General features: G+C 37.6%; 1 protein-coding gene across 1 annotated transcript; it reads left to right on the forward strand.

The window, feature by feature from the left end:
• Positions 1-39: 39 nt before the first annotated feature.
• LOC107002128 (long chain acyl-CoA synthetase 6, peroxisomal-like) lies at positions 40-15,066 on the forward strand. The gene is made up of 23 exons (XM_015200039.2): positions 40-348; positions 2,319-2,379; positions 2,574-2,651; positions 2,933-3,004; positions 3,100-3,181; positions 3,481-3,586; positions 3,663-3,739; positions 4,558-4,602; positions 4,705-4,791; positions 9,289-9,378; positions 9,505-9,584; positions 9,669-9,762; positions 10,066-10,154; positions 10,469-10,557; positions 11,526-11,655; positions 11,777-11,895; positions 12,432-12,555; positions 12,646-12,732; positions 13,007-13,110; positions 13,207-13,292; positions 14,323-14,409; positions 14,525-14,611; positions 14,699-15,066. Exons 1-23 carry the CDS (start codon positions 231-233, stop codon positions 14,795-14,797), a joined length of 2,091 nt encoding a protein of 696 aa, XP_015055525.1. The 5' UTR covers positions 40-230; the 3' UTR covers positions 14,798-15,066.
• Positions 15,067-15,241: the final 175 nt, after the last annotated feature.

The raw sequence follows: 15,241 nt of genomic DNA on the forward strand, positions 1-15,241 counted from the left end.
ATTACATATTAAATGGAATTGAGAATAATATAAGCATTGTCTTCTTCCTCCACGCCTACCTCGTGTCATCTTCATCGAATAGCGTGCCAATCATATCTAATCTATACGTATATATCTATATACATTTGACGTTTGAACGTTATCAAAATATACTACAACTCCAGCTTACCGTAAAATCCTAAAAACGGAGAAGTATAATATAGAAACGATTCTTTTTTGTTTTTGAAAAAATGGAATCATCGGCAGAGCGACGCCTGAAAGCTATTCAAAGCCATCTTGTTCCGGCCACCGATGACGTGTCTCGGTCATTGATCTGTTCAAACCCAACTGCCGGCGAATTTTTACTAGGTACTTCACTTTCTGATTATTCAATTGTTTGTTTTTTACGTTTGTATATGCATAGAATGTAGATGTGATATGTGGAGTGGTACGATTGTGGGAAAAAATGGATTTTTTTTGTAGATTTGTGAAGGTATAATGTTTAAAGAGGAATCGCCAGATCAGAATAGTGGATAGTGGGTTGGGTTATGATTTGTGGTTTCTGGGACCCTTTATTGGATATGAATATACTTAATGGGTGGAAGGTGTTGTCTTTTTAGACCACTGACTTGACTAAAGTCTTTCTCATTCCAAATTATTAAAAGGGTGTTGTATAAAGTTGAGAACCTGTTAGAGCTTTACTTTTGAATATTTTGACTCCTGAGGATCTGGAGATTTAGCTATCAGTGGGAACAGCGATCTCTCCTTTGGTTCCCGGAAGGAAAATATAGTCCATATTGATAGATAATAGCCTTCCCCCACCCCCCATCCCGCACCTTTTTTATTTTGGGTGGGGTGGCAGATGGGGAAAAAATATGGAATCGGAGACGGGAGGGTCTTTGCTTGGTTAAAAAATCTGTGTTTGACCGTGAAGGTTTTGATCTCGCGGAAAACATGGTTGGGGGAATTATTTCTTTGCTGGCTGTTTGCTACTAGGTGTTTCTATTGGCCTGTAAGAAATTTTGTTGGATCACGGGGGTGTTCCATGCTAGTCGTTGCAACCTGAGAAAATGCTTGTTTTTGTGAATTGCACTGTAAAGGAAGAATTTTTGTAACTTCTCTAATATTTGGAAACAAATCCCATGGAATATAGCTAGTGTTTGACAATGCTTTATGAGGCATATTCTTCAAACTCAAACATATAGGTGTAGTTTAGACTTTAGACTTTAGTAACCCCCAGTTTGAGTTAGGGTGAGTAGATTTTGGCGTTCCGTTACAGCATCTCCTTTAACAAGAATGTTTCTTTGATCTAATATGGAGACATTGAGTAGAAAATAGTTTCCGAGACTCTAATACACTTCTCAGTGAGAGCCTTGAGTCACGGAGAGTCCATGAAACTATCTTTCAGCTTTCAATTTAAGCTAAGAAAGTGAATCATGTAGATTCTCACGTAACCAAGCTTTTGAAGATAGTGTTAGTCATGAGGGTTTAGTGGTTAATGAGGCGGGAGGAGAACCTTGAGATCTCATGTTTAAATTTTAGCAGTGGCAAAAAATGGGGAGTAAAGTTTTCGGGTATCTGATTTGGTGGGTGATACCGGGATAGTAGGTACATGATGTAATAGTCGCGGTGCACACTAGCTTACAACACCATCATCTAAAAAAAAAGAAGCAAGACCGTGTTGCTCACGAAAGGCACCCCTGTGATGAAAAAGAAAACATACAAATGTACGATGGTTGTATTTCCTTCCCTTTTTGAAGCATATTTGTCTATTAGTTTGAAAAGCATTGAAGTAGTCTCATGTACTTATGCCTTCATGTTAGTACATATGCAAAGTTATTTAGCTGTCTGGAACAGTAAGCATTCCATCCTTAGTATTCGAACTGAATATTGATTATTACTGGAATATAATGCATATACAGTAACGTGAGTCCTGATGATCTCCTGTTGAACGTGTGTGGTCCTTATTCTGTACAAGGAGTATCCTGAAGTAATGCAAACAAACAAACTGTACAATATTTATAAAGGTAGGTAGGCATATTGTAATGGTGCTCTAGAAACTTGTGAGCTTCGGCTTAGAGATTGTATATTCTAAATCTTAATAGTTCTTCTGCACTCCTTTAAGCAGATTTATGATTCGATATACAAAAAATAGAAGAAAAATAGTTACAAGTTTGTCTGGTATTTTGTATCTGACATGATATGGCTTTGCATAGACTCCAGCATGTCTCGCTGCCTTTTATTTAGTGGTTTTCTGCTTTTCTTTTTTTGTTCATTCATTGCTGTGTTTACTCTTTCTCATTGTTTACTTAGTTAATCACACGTAAAAGTATGATCAGGTCAGGGGTTCAGCGTAGTTCTTCCTGAGAAATTGCAGACAGGAAAATGGAATGTATACAGGTACGTGTATTTTCTACTTCAGCCGCAAGATACACATGATTGTTTCTTATTTACATGTTCACAGGTGTGGATGCACATATAATCCATACATCACTTGCATATAATATCTCTTATGGGTATACTGCATATGTAATTATTTATGTATAATTATAACTTTCGAAGTCATATGAGCAACTAAGTGATGATTATTGCAGATCTGCACGATCTCCTCTTAAGCTTGTTACTAGATTTCCCGATCATCCTGAAATTGGGACACTGCACGATAATTTTGAGTAAGAATCTCGTCTTTAGCTTTTTACTTTTAATTGCTTTAGATATAAAGAAGAATTAGGTTACCGTGCCATTTACTTGCACAAATTTGTTTTTCAATTTTCTTTTCTACACATGATGTGCGGTGTAGTTTACAATTACTGCAACAATAGTATTTCATCACCCCTTGTATACACTCTTACGTTAATTGTTCATAAAGGAGATATGCTACTTACGTTTTAGTATTGTCTGCATTATTTTGTTGAGTATATTTCTGTTTTATCTGATAATATTTTGTGTTCAGACATGCGGTTCAAACCTTTCAGGATTACAAATATTTGGGTTCACGCATTCGGGTAGATGGAACTGTTGGAGAGTGAGCATTTTGCACCCATTTAACAATGTTTTGTTGGATGAAATAAATTGTAGAAGTTCCCTAATTACTCGTTTATTTTTTCATCTGTGCCATAGTTACAAATGGATGACATATGGAGAGGCAGGGACTGCTCGGACTGCAATTGGTTCTGGACTTCACTATTATGGATTACAACCGGTATGTCATACTCGGATCAGTACATATTGGTAAATTACATACATTCATTTACTAATGTAAGAAAGAGATCTCCACATCACATTTTTCTGAACCTCCTTGTTCTGTTTCAACACCAAGTAGGATATCTCTGCTTATTTGGGGTATGTTAGTGATAAAACTCATCTCTTATTTGATTTCTGGACGTTAACGTTTTCTGATTCACCCTTTTTTGCTCAGTCTGTTTGACTCAGAAAAACGTGCCATTGTACTTCAATGACAATATAATTAATCATTGACCTTTTCCATTTTTGATGGACCAGGGTGCTCGTGTGGGACTTTACTTCATAAATAGGCCTGAGTGGATGATTGTAGACCATGCCTGCGCAGCATATTCATATACTTCAATCCCTCTATATGACACTCTTGGTGTGTAGGTGGCGTTTTCATGAAAGTTTTCCTTGGCTGGTAAATATATTAAACTTGTTATGTTTTTTGTCAACAGGTCCTGACGCTGTTAAATATATTGTTAATCATGCTGATGTACAAGCCATTTTTTGTGTGCCAACTACCTTGAACACTGTGAGTGAAATTCCTCCTCTAAACAGAGTATACTCCTTTTATATGCTTCCAAATCACATCAGTATGAGACATTAATCTTAACATTGTTCTGATCAACTTGAGTTCTTAGACACATCAACAACATGAAAGAACTTTTGAGGACTCTGTTAGAGTTGCTCATAGTCTACTAATATCAGTTTGAAAAAAAAAAAAATTCTAAAATACCTCTCAGTAGCATGTTCGTATTGAGTAATAATCTTTAGTAGTGAAATGTTTCACAGTCAAAGAAACCTCTCCAGTTATTATTTAATGCAAAGGTTTAAAAGTCAAAAAACTCCTCGAGTTTCAGTTAATGACCTTTTAAGATGGTGATACAGATTGACGGCTCAGTTTAATGCTTCACTCTATTCCTTGTTTCTACTTCATTTATCATGATTTAGCCACCTTGCCTTTTCCATCCCGTCTTGTTGATATTGTCATGTTAGTCTTTTCCTCTGAATGCTGCTTTAAAACAAATGCTAGTTCCTTCCTTTTCCAAAAAGACAAAAAGAAGAAAGAATATCCTAATTCTTTGTTTTCAAGTTTCACATCTTTTCATGTGCTTGGTTCTCCCAATTTTAGCTGGATTTAATCTGTAAAAGATCCTTATAATTATGTTTGAAAGACTAGTGTAATGCTGGTACCTTGTACTCTTAGGTAATTTTGCCTTCTCTGAGACTACAATAGTTCATTTTATACCCACCTAATCTGATTTTCTTTTTTCTATAATCATGTTTATGTGAATGGTGAAACTTGTTGAAGTTCTCGATTGTCTGACCTTCCTTTCATGGAATTTTCAGTTGTTGACCTTTTTATCAGAGATTCCATCTGTACGTTTGATTGTGGTAAGAGCTACTAATTGTCCATTTTAGGTCCGATTATTATATAACATGTAACAGCAGTTTGTTATATTTTTGTTAGTTTAGCTACTGTCTTTGATGGTGTAGGTAGTGGGTGGGATAGATGAACATCTCCCATCTCTTCCATCTACAACGGGAATGAAGCTCTTATCATATACAAGGCTTCTGAGTCAGGTATATTAAATGATAATTCATAAATAATTATTTCTTGGACAATTGATGTTTTGCACTTGGTGGTGTTAGCCTGAATTCATTGGGATATATTTGGTAGCTGTTCCTCTCTCCCTGCCCTAATTGACCTCACCTTTTGAGCTAGATTTTGTCTTATGTTTGATAGTGAAGGAGCATCATTACACAGAAGGGGAGACCAGTTTTAAGATGCTATTTATGTTGTAGATCTTCTCTTTCTCTTTTTTCTTTTTGATCAAGTAAATGAATTTCAGTCATAAACATGGACAAACTGGTCGTTTGCAGGTGGTATACCAAAAAGGTGAAAATCCTACTGAAGGGCATTCTCTACACACTCCGCTTTATCATCTATACAAAAAGGAACTTTTTTGTGCGCACCAAAAGAAAATTAAGGGATCGGAGCTACTTCTCAATGGGAAGAGACTCGACTATATACTCCTTCAAGAACTCTCCTATTTCTCTCTCTCTCACATTAATGCAAGTGGAACCAAATTCCAGGCCCTTTGTCTTCTTCTCCTTCTCCCACTCTTCCAACTAAACAACAGATCTCTCACAGTTGTTGACATCACCCAAGGAGTGCGAACCACCTAAACATATCCCACCATCACCTCATGGTTAGCCCACAACGAAGAAGATGATCCACATTCTCGCCTGCCTCCTTACACATGTAACACCAACTGACCCAATCAAACTTTCGCTTTTTAATGGTTTTCCACTGGAAAAATCACGCCTCTAGCAGCTAGCTAACAAAGCACACCTTCCTCGACACCGATGGATCCATATTGCATCACATGGAATAGCACGTTCCTCCTTAACCCTTCTCATAAAATGAGTTCACAGTCAACACTCCGTTATTCCCTGGGCCCTCTCACCAAACACCGGGGTTTTATGCCGGATTGTCTGATATGTAGTAAGGCTAACAATCTTCGAAACTCTGTCACTTCTCAATCGGTGAATTCCCTTCTAAACCTCAAGGCCTAAAAAGCCCCTCTACCATGATTCCCCTCTAATATGCTGAATCGTCAAGTCCTTTTACCAAGATAACCTGTACAATCTCTGAAAATTGTCTTTCAAAAATTTGTCTCCGCTCCACCTATGTCTCCAAAAGTCAATTCTCTTTCTTTCTCTGACCTTGAATGCGGGTTTTTCTAAGAATCCTTTACTTTATTATTAAACTTAAATAAAGAATCCTTTGACTTTTAATGCCGAAAACTTGAAAGCAAGGAAGGGCCTCTTTCCATCCATAGAATCTTTTCCTTATGCTAGCACTTTCAAATATCTTTCTTAACCTGCTTCTATCCAAGTAATTTGTAAACTCCGACCATAGTCTCAGTGAAGTAGCCCATAGGTATGGGATACGAACGATTAAGAGTTCTTGCTTAAAAAAAAAGGTACATACTAACTGAGAGTGGAATCTATCCCGTCTTTCAAGTAGCACTTGATTGAGGGATGAACCCCGAATCCGTACTTTCCGGTACCTATGTCTCCAAAAATCAATTCTCTTTCCGTCTCTGGCCTTGAATCATGTGTTCTCTAACAGTGAAGTGCCATCCTATTTGCTTTAGTGTTGTTAGTTGCAGTGTATCAATACAATCTTGGAAAGCTTGTGTTTCTTCTGGAATAACAGGGGAGCCTAACCTGTCATCAGTAGTTAACACATTATTGAAGTCCCCACTTAGCAACCAAGCCTCTTGGATAGTACCCCCAATTTGTGCTAATTCTCTCCATAGGTCCTCTCTTTGCTGACTTTCATTCTTGGCATAAACAACAGTAAAGTAGGCGGTGAAAGGACTAGTTGTGTCTGAAATTTTACAGTGGATGAATTGCTCATGAACAACCAATACCTGTACTTGTATATGATCTTTCCATTGTAACCAGACCCTACCATTATAAGCCATAGGATAGTTAAGACAATGCTTCCAATCAGGTTCCATCTTCTGCAAAATATTCCCAGTTTTGTGAACTTTTACTCTAGTTTCAACAACTCCCATAACATCTACCTTATTCTTCTGCAGAAAAAGTCTTAGCTCTTTCTGCTTTAAGGGCTGGTTAAGCCCTCTTATGTTCCATGTTGAGATGATCATTGAGGCTTGTGAATGCCCCCAGGATCTTCAGCTTCCTGGAGAACGTTATAACTATTTGTGATCTGTACTCTTGCCTGCACTTGTATCAAATTATGAGTATTTATACCTTGTCCTGAGCTTGCAGGATCAAAATTAGCCCCTTTCCTTTCCACCCTGTCTGATTTGCTAGCAGCTGGTCTTGTCTGTACTTCCCCTCTACCCTTCCAGTCGTTTCTTGGTTGTGGAGCTCTTTGTCTTTTGTTCCTGCGTTTCTTCTTCTTAACCTCCTGAAATTGAGGTTCTTCTTGCTCAGCTTGCTTTCCCTCACCCTTGGTCCAACATGCTTCAGCACAATGCCCAAATTTCATACGTTCAGTGCAAAACTTAGGACGCCAATCATATTCCATAGCCTGCTGGAAGCAACCTGTTGCATTACCATTTCTATGGAATCCAACAGAGGTTGTGATACATCTGTTTCAACAAGAACTCTAGCATACGAAATTCTAGCCATTGAAGCAGTAAAACTATCAGTGTAGAGAGGTTTCCCTATTGCACTTGCAACCTTGCTCAAAACATCACTAGACCAATACCCTACCAGCAGCCCTGGAAAAGTAATCCACAAGGGTATAGTAGTGATACAGTCAGGATTGAATTCAAAATCTATATCCCAGTTCTGCAGCACAAAGGGCTTGTTGAAAAATCTATAAGGGCCATCCTGCATTACTATGTCTCATTCTTCAACAGTGTCGAATCTGAAAAGAAAGTATCCCTCATCATGTAACAAGATCTGGGTTTTTTTTCACGTTTTTCCAGTTGTGCACCACAAATTTTTCCATTGTTTTCATATATGGGGTATCACCAATAACATACCCAACTAGGGCTGATTTCCTGTACTCTGCTTGTTCTATTAAGTCTTCTTGTTCAATACTCACATAAACTTTTCCTTCCTTAGAGCTGGGTGGTACATAAGATAGCACTTTACCTTGCTTCACTTCCCTGTTGCCCTCATAAGCCAGCTTCTCCAGGGGTGTAGGTTGACATGAGGAGTCCTCTTCCGAAAATTGTAGCCTTCGAGCTGCTTGATATGTACCAGTTCCCATGGCTCCATTTGACCTGACCCAGAATCAGAAATATCTCCATCATCCTCTGCAATAATTTGAAATCGAGCTGGGAGGAAACTGCCAAATGTTAAGAGGTCGTAATCTACTCTCCATTTCCCTCCTCCGGCTTGATTAATTTCGTCTCCGACCTCAATTCCTTACCAGAACTTGCCTGACTTTGCAACGTGAAATTGCTGATGGTGTACGTTAGGAGACCTTGCTAAAGTGCGCCGAGAGCATTTTTTTCTTATTAACAAAATTGATTCCGTACCTAGTTTTTTTTTTTCAAATACCTTGTGTCACCTATGATTCCTTATGTCCAGTGTTTTCTAAGGTGTTTTTGGGGTGAGTCTCGGTCCAGGGCACACCAAAAATGCCCCGGGGCGTAAATGAAAGGTGTAGATCCATCCATACACCCTAGAATTTGGGGCGTATGTCCTGGGCGTAAAAGTTGTGCGCCTTGGACATTAAATTTGTTTTTTTTAAAATTGTTTTAAAAGTATTTTTTTTCTATAAATCATGTTTTTATTATTGGTGTAATGATATTTATAATATTAAGTTTTTATGTTGTAGCGACTTTTCATAAGATATATAAATAAAGAAAGTAACACCATAGAAGCTGACACACAAATAGTTTTTTGTATAATCATGCATGAAATTGATAGGATAGAGATTCCATAGGACTATGTTTCGAGGCAACTTTATCCTTTTCTTTTATTGCACTCACACTTTCTATTCTTCTCCTTCTTTATAATCTATAAACAATGATCAACGCAAATATTAATTTTTTTTGGGGGGGTGGGGGGGTGGGGAGGACTAATAGATGTGGAGATCCATGATGAAATGGTGATGATTTTATTTTAAAGATTATCTCAGTTATTATAATTTTTTACGTTGTTACCTTTATCAAATAGTAATTATAATATTTTTTTCTATATTGTCGGTGATTTAATTGAATGTATTTGCAGAATTATGGAAAATTTGATTTTGCCTTTTTTTTTGTAAGAAAATTATAAAATTGATGATACATGAGATGTACACCTAGTAGATTCGCTTCACCTTGTGCTGCATAAAAGGACCTGCGGGATTTGGGGTGGGTGGGTTAGAGACTGGCCTTTTTATGTTTTGAGTCTATTAAAATAATTTTGGGAATTACTTTAAAGTTGTAACAAAGTTGTAATCAGAATTTGTTCTAATGTCGTGTACTCTCTCAACTTTCATTTTACATTATGGACATTCTTGCACATCATTAGCTCTCCTACAACTTAACTATATTCTGTAGAAACTTTACAATGACTGATCGACATGCTTACCAATAGGGCCGCAGCAGTATGCAACCCTTTTGCCCTCCCAGGCCTGAAGATATTGCTACCATATGCTATACAAGTGGTACTACGGGGACACCAAAGGTATTGCTTATATTTCTTCAACTTCAGAATCTGCTTACTCGACCAGTACCTGTAGTGGTTATCTCTTGTTAACAAGATCTTGTCAGGCCCTGATTTTTTCCCCTCGTTTTTTCCCTCTTTTGAAAGGGTGTCGTATTATCCCATGCAAACCTGATAGCAAGTGTTGCAGGCATGACCCTTGCAATCAAGTTTTATCCATCTGACATGTGAGTTGGCCTAAAAATGTTCGTCTATATACGCATATTTGATTTATTCCTGATTTAGTGTGCACTATGTGAATATTTTTGCAGATACATATCCTATCTTCCCCTGGCGCACATCTATGAACGTGCCAACCAAATTACATCGGTATATTCTGGTGTTGCGGTTGGATTCTACCAGGGGGTATGCTAGTTAATTGGATATTAAGTACTTATTTACTTTTAGCTTCTTGGTGTAGCCGTGTTTTCTTAGACCTCTGATCCTGGATTCATGATCAACGAGCAAATTGGGTTTAATAGAAGTTCCTCTTATTCAATTCATATGTAGTTTTTTTCAAACGTTTTGTAGAGATTAAATGTGCTGCTTTTAGCTCTACACTAATTCAGTTTATGACGTATAAGCTCTAAAACGGATCCTACAGATATCACATAATTCATCGATCTGTTTTGCAAAGCATTACTTACCATTAGCATTTCTACTTTGCAGGACAATCTGAAATTGATGGATGATTTGGTGACACTTAGACCTACAATATTTAGCAGTGTTCCTCGTCTCTTCAACAGGATATATGCTGGGTAATATTTATGTGATCTTCTAAATAGTGTTTATCCTTTTTTTTTGGTCAATTGTGGTATGCAAGCTAGCTTGCATGCACCTCGACTAATTCCATGGGGTACGGGTTACCTTCCACATACGGGTATCTCTGACCACCAAGGACTGGACAGATGGGAAGAAATCACCTAGTGTTTTGTATACGCGAGATATTTAACCCGAGACCTCACGGTTCTCAACCCACTTCGTCGACCAATAGGGTTGCACACTTGGGTGCTAAATAGTGTATATCTTCGTAGACTGGGGTCTTAGATTTTGCCAATCTGCCTCATTATAGGATCACAAATGCCGTACAAACTTCTGGTGTACTGAAGCAGAGACTGTTTAATGCTGCCTACAACTCCAAGAAGCAAGCTGTGATGAACGGTGAGTTATTTCATTTTCATTTGTGATTCTCCTCTGGTTGCTTTAGATGATTGCAACATACACTCATCTAGAAAAAGATGATCCCTCAATATCATGATGTTATGCAACACAGTGGCTCCTGTCTATCACTGCTAGGACTCTGTTTCTCCTTGCTTAACAACTTATTTCCTGCCTCACAAATTATTCGAGGGAACTTTTGGTGGCTCAATTCTCAAATTGAGAATGCACACTTCATGAATCTAGAACACTTCTCAAATAATGAAGAGAGAAGTTGACACGAGTTTCCATCTCGTCTTCCTTATTTAACACATTGTTTGGAAACCTGTCTCATTCTTATAAAATTGCGAACCAATTAACATTTTAGAAGTGTTAAATGGTTTGACTGCTGTAAGTTTTTTTAATTCCTAATATAAAACTAGAACTCGTTAGAAACTTACCTATTTCAATCTTTTCTTTTGCGACGCGGATGAGGGTTGTAGGGGTTGAGCTGTTATAGAGCATTTAATTAAATGATTATTTATAGTGTTTTTCCATTTGAGAAATTTTCCTTTTTCAATTCACGTGACTACCTATAACCGGAAAAATATCCGATCCAATTTTTTTATTTAAACAACTGTTGGAAATGTTTTAAAAGTTAAGGGCATAAAAGATGTGATGTACTGGCATTTTATTCAGTGGGCATTGATTATGAGCTCTTACATTTTCCTTTAGTTATCTCAAATCCCCTGAGAGTAAGGGTCTTGGACTAATTCATTTATCAAGCAGTAGGTCACCTTAGGTGTCCCGCGTAGGCAATATAAGAATTCGTGCTAGAAAACTATTTGGCCATGCATTGGTTTATAAGTGTTACTGGCTTGGACGAAATCTGATGTTATCACGGATTATCGATTGCATATCAGCAGTAAATACTTTTGCTGCATATCTTTATGAGTTTTTATCTCTCTTTTAACAGAATCTAATATTTTCAGGTAGAAAGCCATCACCAATGTGGGATAGGTTGGTGTTCAACAAAATAAAGGACAAACTGGGCGGACGAGTTCGTCTTATGACCTCAGGTGCCTCACCATTGTCCCCTGACGTGTTGGAGTTCTTGAGAGTGTAAGTTGACCATTATTGCTGTTCTAAAGTACTGGGAGATTTTGTTCGTCAAATTCTGGCTCTTGTTGGTGCTGAGGACTTCCAGTAGTTGGCTTTGCTCTGAATAAATTCCTTCCTGCAGATGTTTTGGCGGTCAAGTAATGGAAGGGTATGGCATGACTGAGACTTCATGTGTCATAAGCTCAATGGACGAGACTGATAACTTAATTGGTCATGTTGGTTCACCGAATCCAGCATGTGGTGAGGTTTTAACTAATTATGGCATATAAACTTCTTTGATGTCACTAGTTTCGGTTCTTGATTTGCTTTCCCTTCGATATTATTCCCCTTGTTGAGCTGAATTAAAGGCTGTTTGAGGCATATAAAAGGTTTTCATGACCACTGGAAGGTTAATAATTTGTTTATAGAAGCTTAACAACATGAGAGAAATTCATGAAAAAGTTCCTAATTGTGTTGCAGTCTCGGAGGGCCAAGATTTCCACTAAAAAGTTTGTGGCTGATAAGTTTATCCGCGAAATTAGAAGCTTGCAAGAGAAAGTTAAGGCTTAAAACTTTAAATGCCAACAAGGTTAACATGCAACATTACCTTGCACAAAATGTCGTAGTACTATAAGTGAACTGCACATTTCCATGTTGAATTTGCTAAAGAGTGTGTCAACTTTCTTTTGTGTGGTTCCTGTTCTTCTATTACTTTTTGCAGCGCTATAGTTAACTTAATGATTGCTAAAGAAAAGCTGTAACGGAGTTTAAATTGTCTACGACTCTGCTATTTTCAGAGATAAAGCTTGTGGATGTCCCCGAAATGAGTTACACATCAGAGGATCAGCCTCATCCTCGTGGAGAGATATGTGTTAGAGGTCCTATTGTTTTTCAAGGCTATTACAAAGATGAAGTGCAGACGTACATACCTTACTCATTGATATTTCATTTCTTGTTTTGTCATTGCCATGAGCTTCTCCAAGATAATTTGCCTGACCTAGTAGTTAACAGGAAGGAGGTAGTTGATGATGACGGTTGGCTGCATACTGGTGATATTGGATTATGGTTACCTGGAGGCCGCTTGAAGATTATTGACAGGTAGAATCTATTCGGCTTGATCAGGGGAGATAACCTTAGATATTTTTAATTTGAGATACAAAACAACTTTTACCCACCCCACCCATTTATTTGTGGCACCTAGTGGTTGGCGAGGATTTCTATCAACCCTACCATTTCCATCAAATATATTATTATGATGTAGTTACATCGTTCTCAACGTTAATTTTACCCCCTTTTGATATTAGAACATCTATCTTTCTGTGCTTGCTTGTCTTCCATGGTAGAATGATCTCTGAATTGTCATTGTGGACAGGAAGAAGAATATCTTCAAGTTGGCACAGGGTGAATACATAGCTCCTGAGAAAATTGAGAATGTTTATGCTAAATGCAAATTTATTGCACAATGCTTCGTCTATGGTAAGCAGATAATGGAATTCTCTCTTATGGAATCATTAAACCATGTCCTTTGCTCACTATATAAATGTCCTTTGCTCACTGTTGCAACATTCACAGGTGATAGCTTTAATTCCTCTTTAGTAGCAATAGTTTGTGTAGAGCCAGATGTCTTGAAGGAATGGGCATCATCTGAGGGAATCAAGGTAGCTCTTAATTTTCTACATTTAGTCATTGCATTTACATCTTGTGAAATGCTTCACTTAAAGCAAACTTATGTCGAGGTCATCATTGGAGTTTCGTGTTGCATTACATGAACCTTCATATTTTGAGTGTGTTATCATCAACTCTGCACAGAGCACATCAGCTGCCTTATATTCACACATTTAGAAAATTACAACTCGCTATTTCTTCCCATCTAGCCTTGGCCCTTGGTGGACAAGGTTACGGGGGGACCTGTTCCTACCTTTTTGGTAGTAGGTATTCTGTGGAATTAGCTGAGGTGTGCACAAACTGGCCTTGATGCTACGGTTGTAAAAAAAATTATAACTTGCTTCAGAGCTTCCCATAAAATATACTGGTATCTAATGTCTGGCTAACTTTTGATCTGCTGATGGCTTATTCGATGCATTCCTCATTGATTTTCCCTTGGTCAAGTAAAATCTAGGAAATTGACACATTTCACTAAGCACAATAATCTAGTCAGGATATCACATAAAGCCACTAAAGCAAATATAAGACATCTAACTGACACAAACAATAAAGACCTTCTTGATGCTTTTTAAATAATCTAGTCATGACATTACATAAAGCCACTAAAGCAAATATAAGACATCTAACTGACACAAACAATAAAAACCTTCTTGATGCTTTTTAATGGAATACATGCTTCATCCAAAAAAAAAACCAGAACGTTTGAAATATCAACTTGTAAGACATCTAAAACTCATCAGTTTGTGAATTTGGTTTTATATCATCCATCGGAGGAGATGTAAAGATCTACGTTCAGTGGTATGTTTCAAACAGTTCAGCCTTATGTTTTCAGTACTTGGTATTTAGTTACTAAAATCATTCAGCAATACAAAATTCAGTCATCTGACCTGTTCTTCAGAATTTAGTTTTACGGAATAGCTGTAACCAAATGAAATTTTACGCTGTGGTGTTGAAGATATTTGTTTGTCATTCTCTAAGAAGCTGGCTGATTTGTTTCCCTTGGTTTTAATATGATGTCTTCAGTATGAAGATTTGGGACAACTATGCAATGATCCAAGAGCAAGGGCTGCTGTTCTTGCTGAGATGGATGCAGTCGGAAGGGAAGCTCAGGTAATTTATTTGACTTGGGCTTTTTTTACCTGGCTTTTAGTTTCTTAAAATGCTGAAGTGATCTCTCAATTGATCCGGCAAATGATGCATGCTCTCTCTTTGCTGCAATACACAGTTGAGAGGTTTCGAATTTGCAAAAGCTGTAACATTGGTTGTTGAGCCTTTCACAATCGAAAATGGCCTTCTCACACCCACGTTCAAGGTAATTTCACTTGCATTTTTCAATGTTCTAAACTTTTGGGGTGAAGATGTATGTATTAATGTACTTCTCTTCTGTTTCAATTTCCAGGTCAAGAGGCCTCAGGCGAAGGCTTATTTCGCCAAAGCAATATCTGACATGTATAATGAGCTCTCTACATCAGATCCAGTATCCCAGAAATCACTATGACCAAGTGCAGTCGAGAAAGCTTCAGCTGTTCACCCACACACTTTCCCTTCTTCAAAATAAATACCAATCAAAATGATTATTGTAGAATAGTAAGCTCACAGAGGATTTTTTAAATCTTGAGTTTATAGATTTCTTGTTGTAGTATGTACAATGTTAAGATAATTTAAATTCAACGATATCTTTTCTGAGATATAAATAATTTTAACCTCGACAGCTTATATCCGGATTTTGATGGCAAATTTGTTTATAAAGCATGTTTGCCCTCTGTGCATCGTGCCTCTGAATGGCTCACACATGTCGATAAAAAAACCGAATTCGAACAGCGATTCAAGCTTGGACTCAAAAGGACATATAATACAAGCCAGTTAGCCTAAGAAAGCAAAGGCCCAGTTCCAGCATTGGAGGGCAGAATGGCATTGCAAACGTTATGGTTGAGGGAAGATG

Source organism: Solanum pennellii, chromosome 1 (genome assembly GCF_001406875.1).
Source record: "Solanum pennellii chromosome 1, SPENNV200".
Taxonomy (NCBI): domain Eukaryota; kingdom Viridiplantae; phylum Streptophyta; class Magnoliopsida; order Solanales; family Solanaceae; genus Solanum; species Solanum pennellii.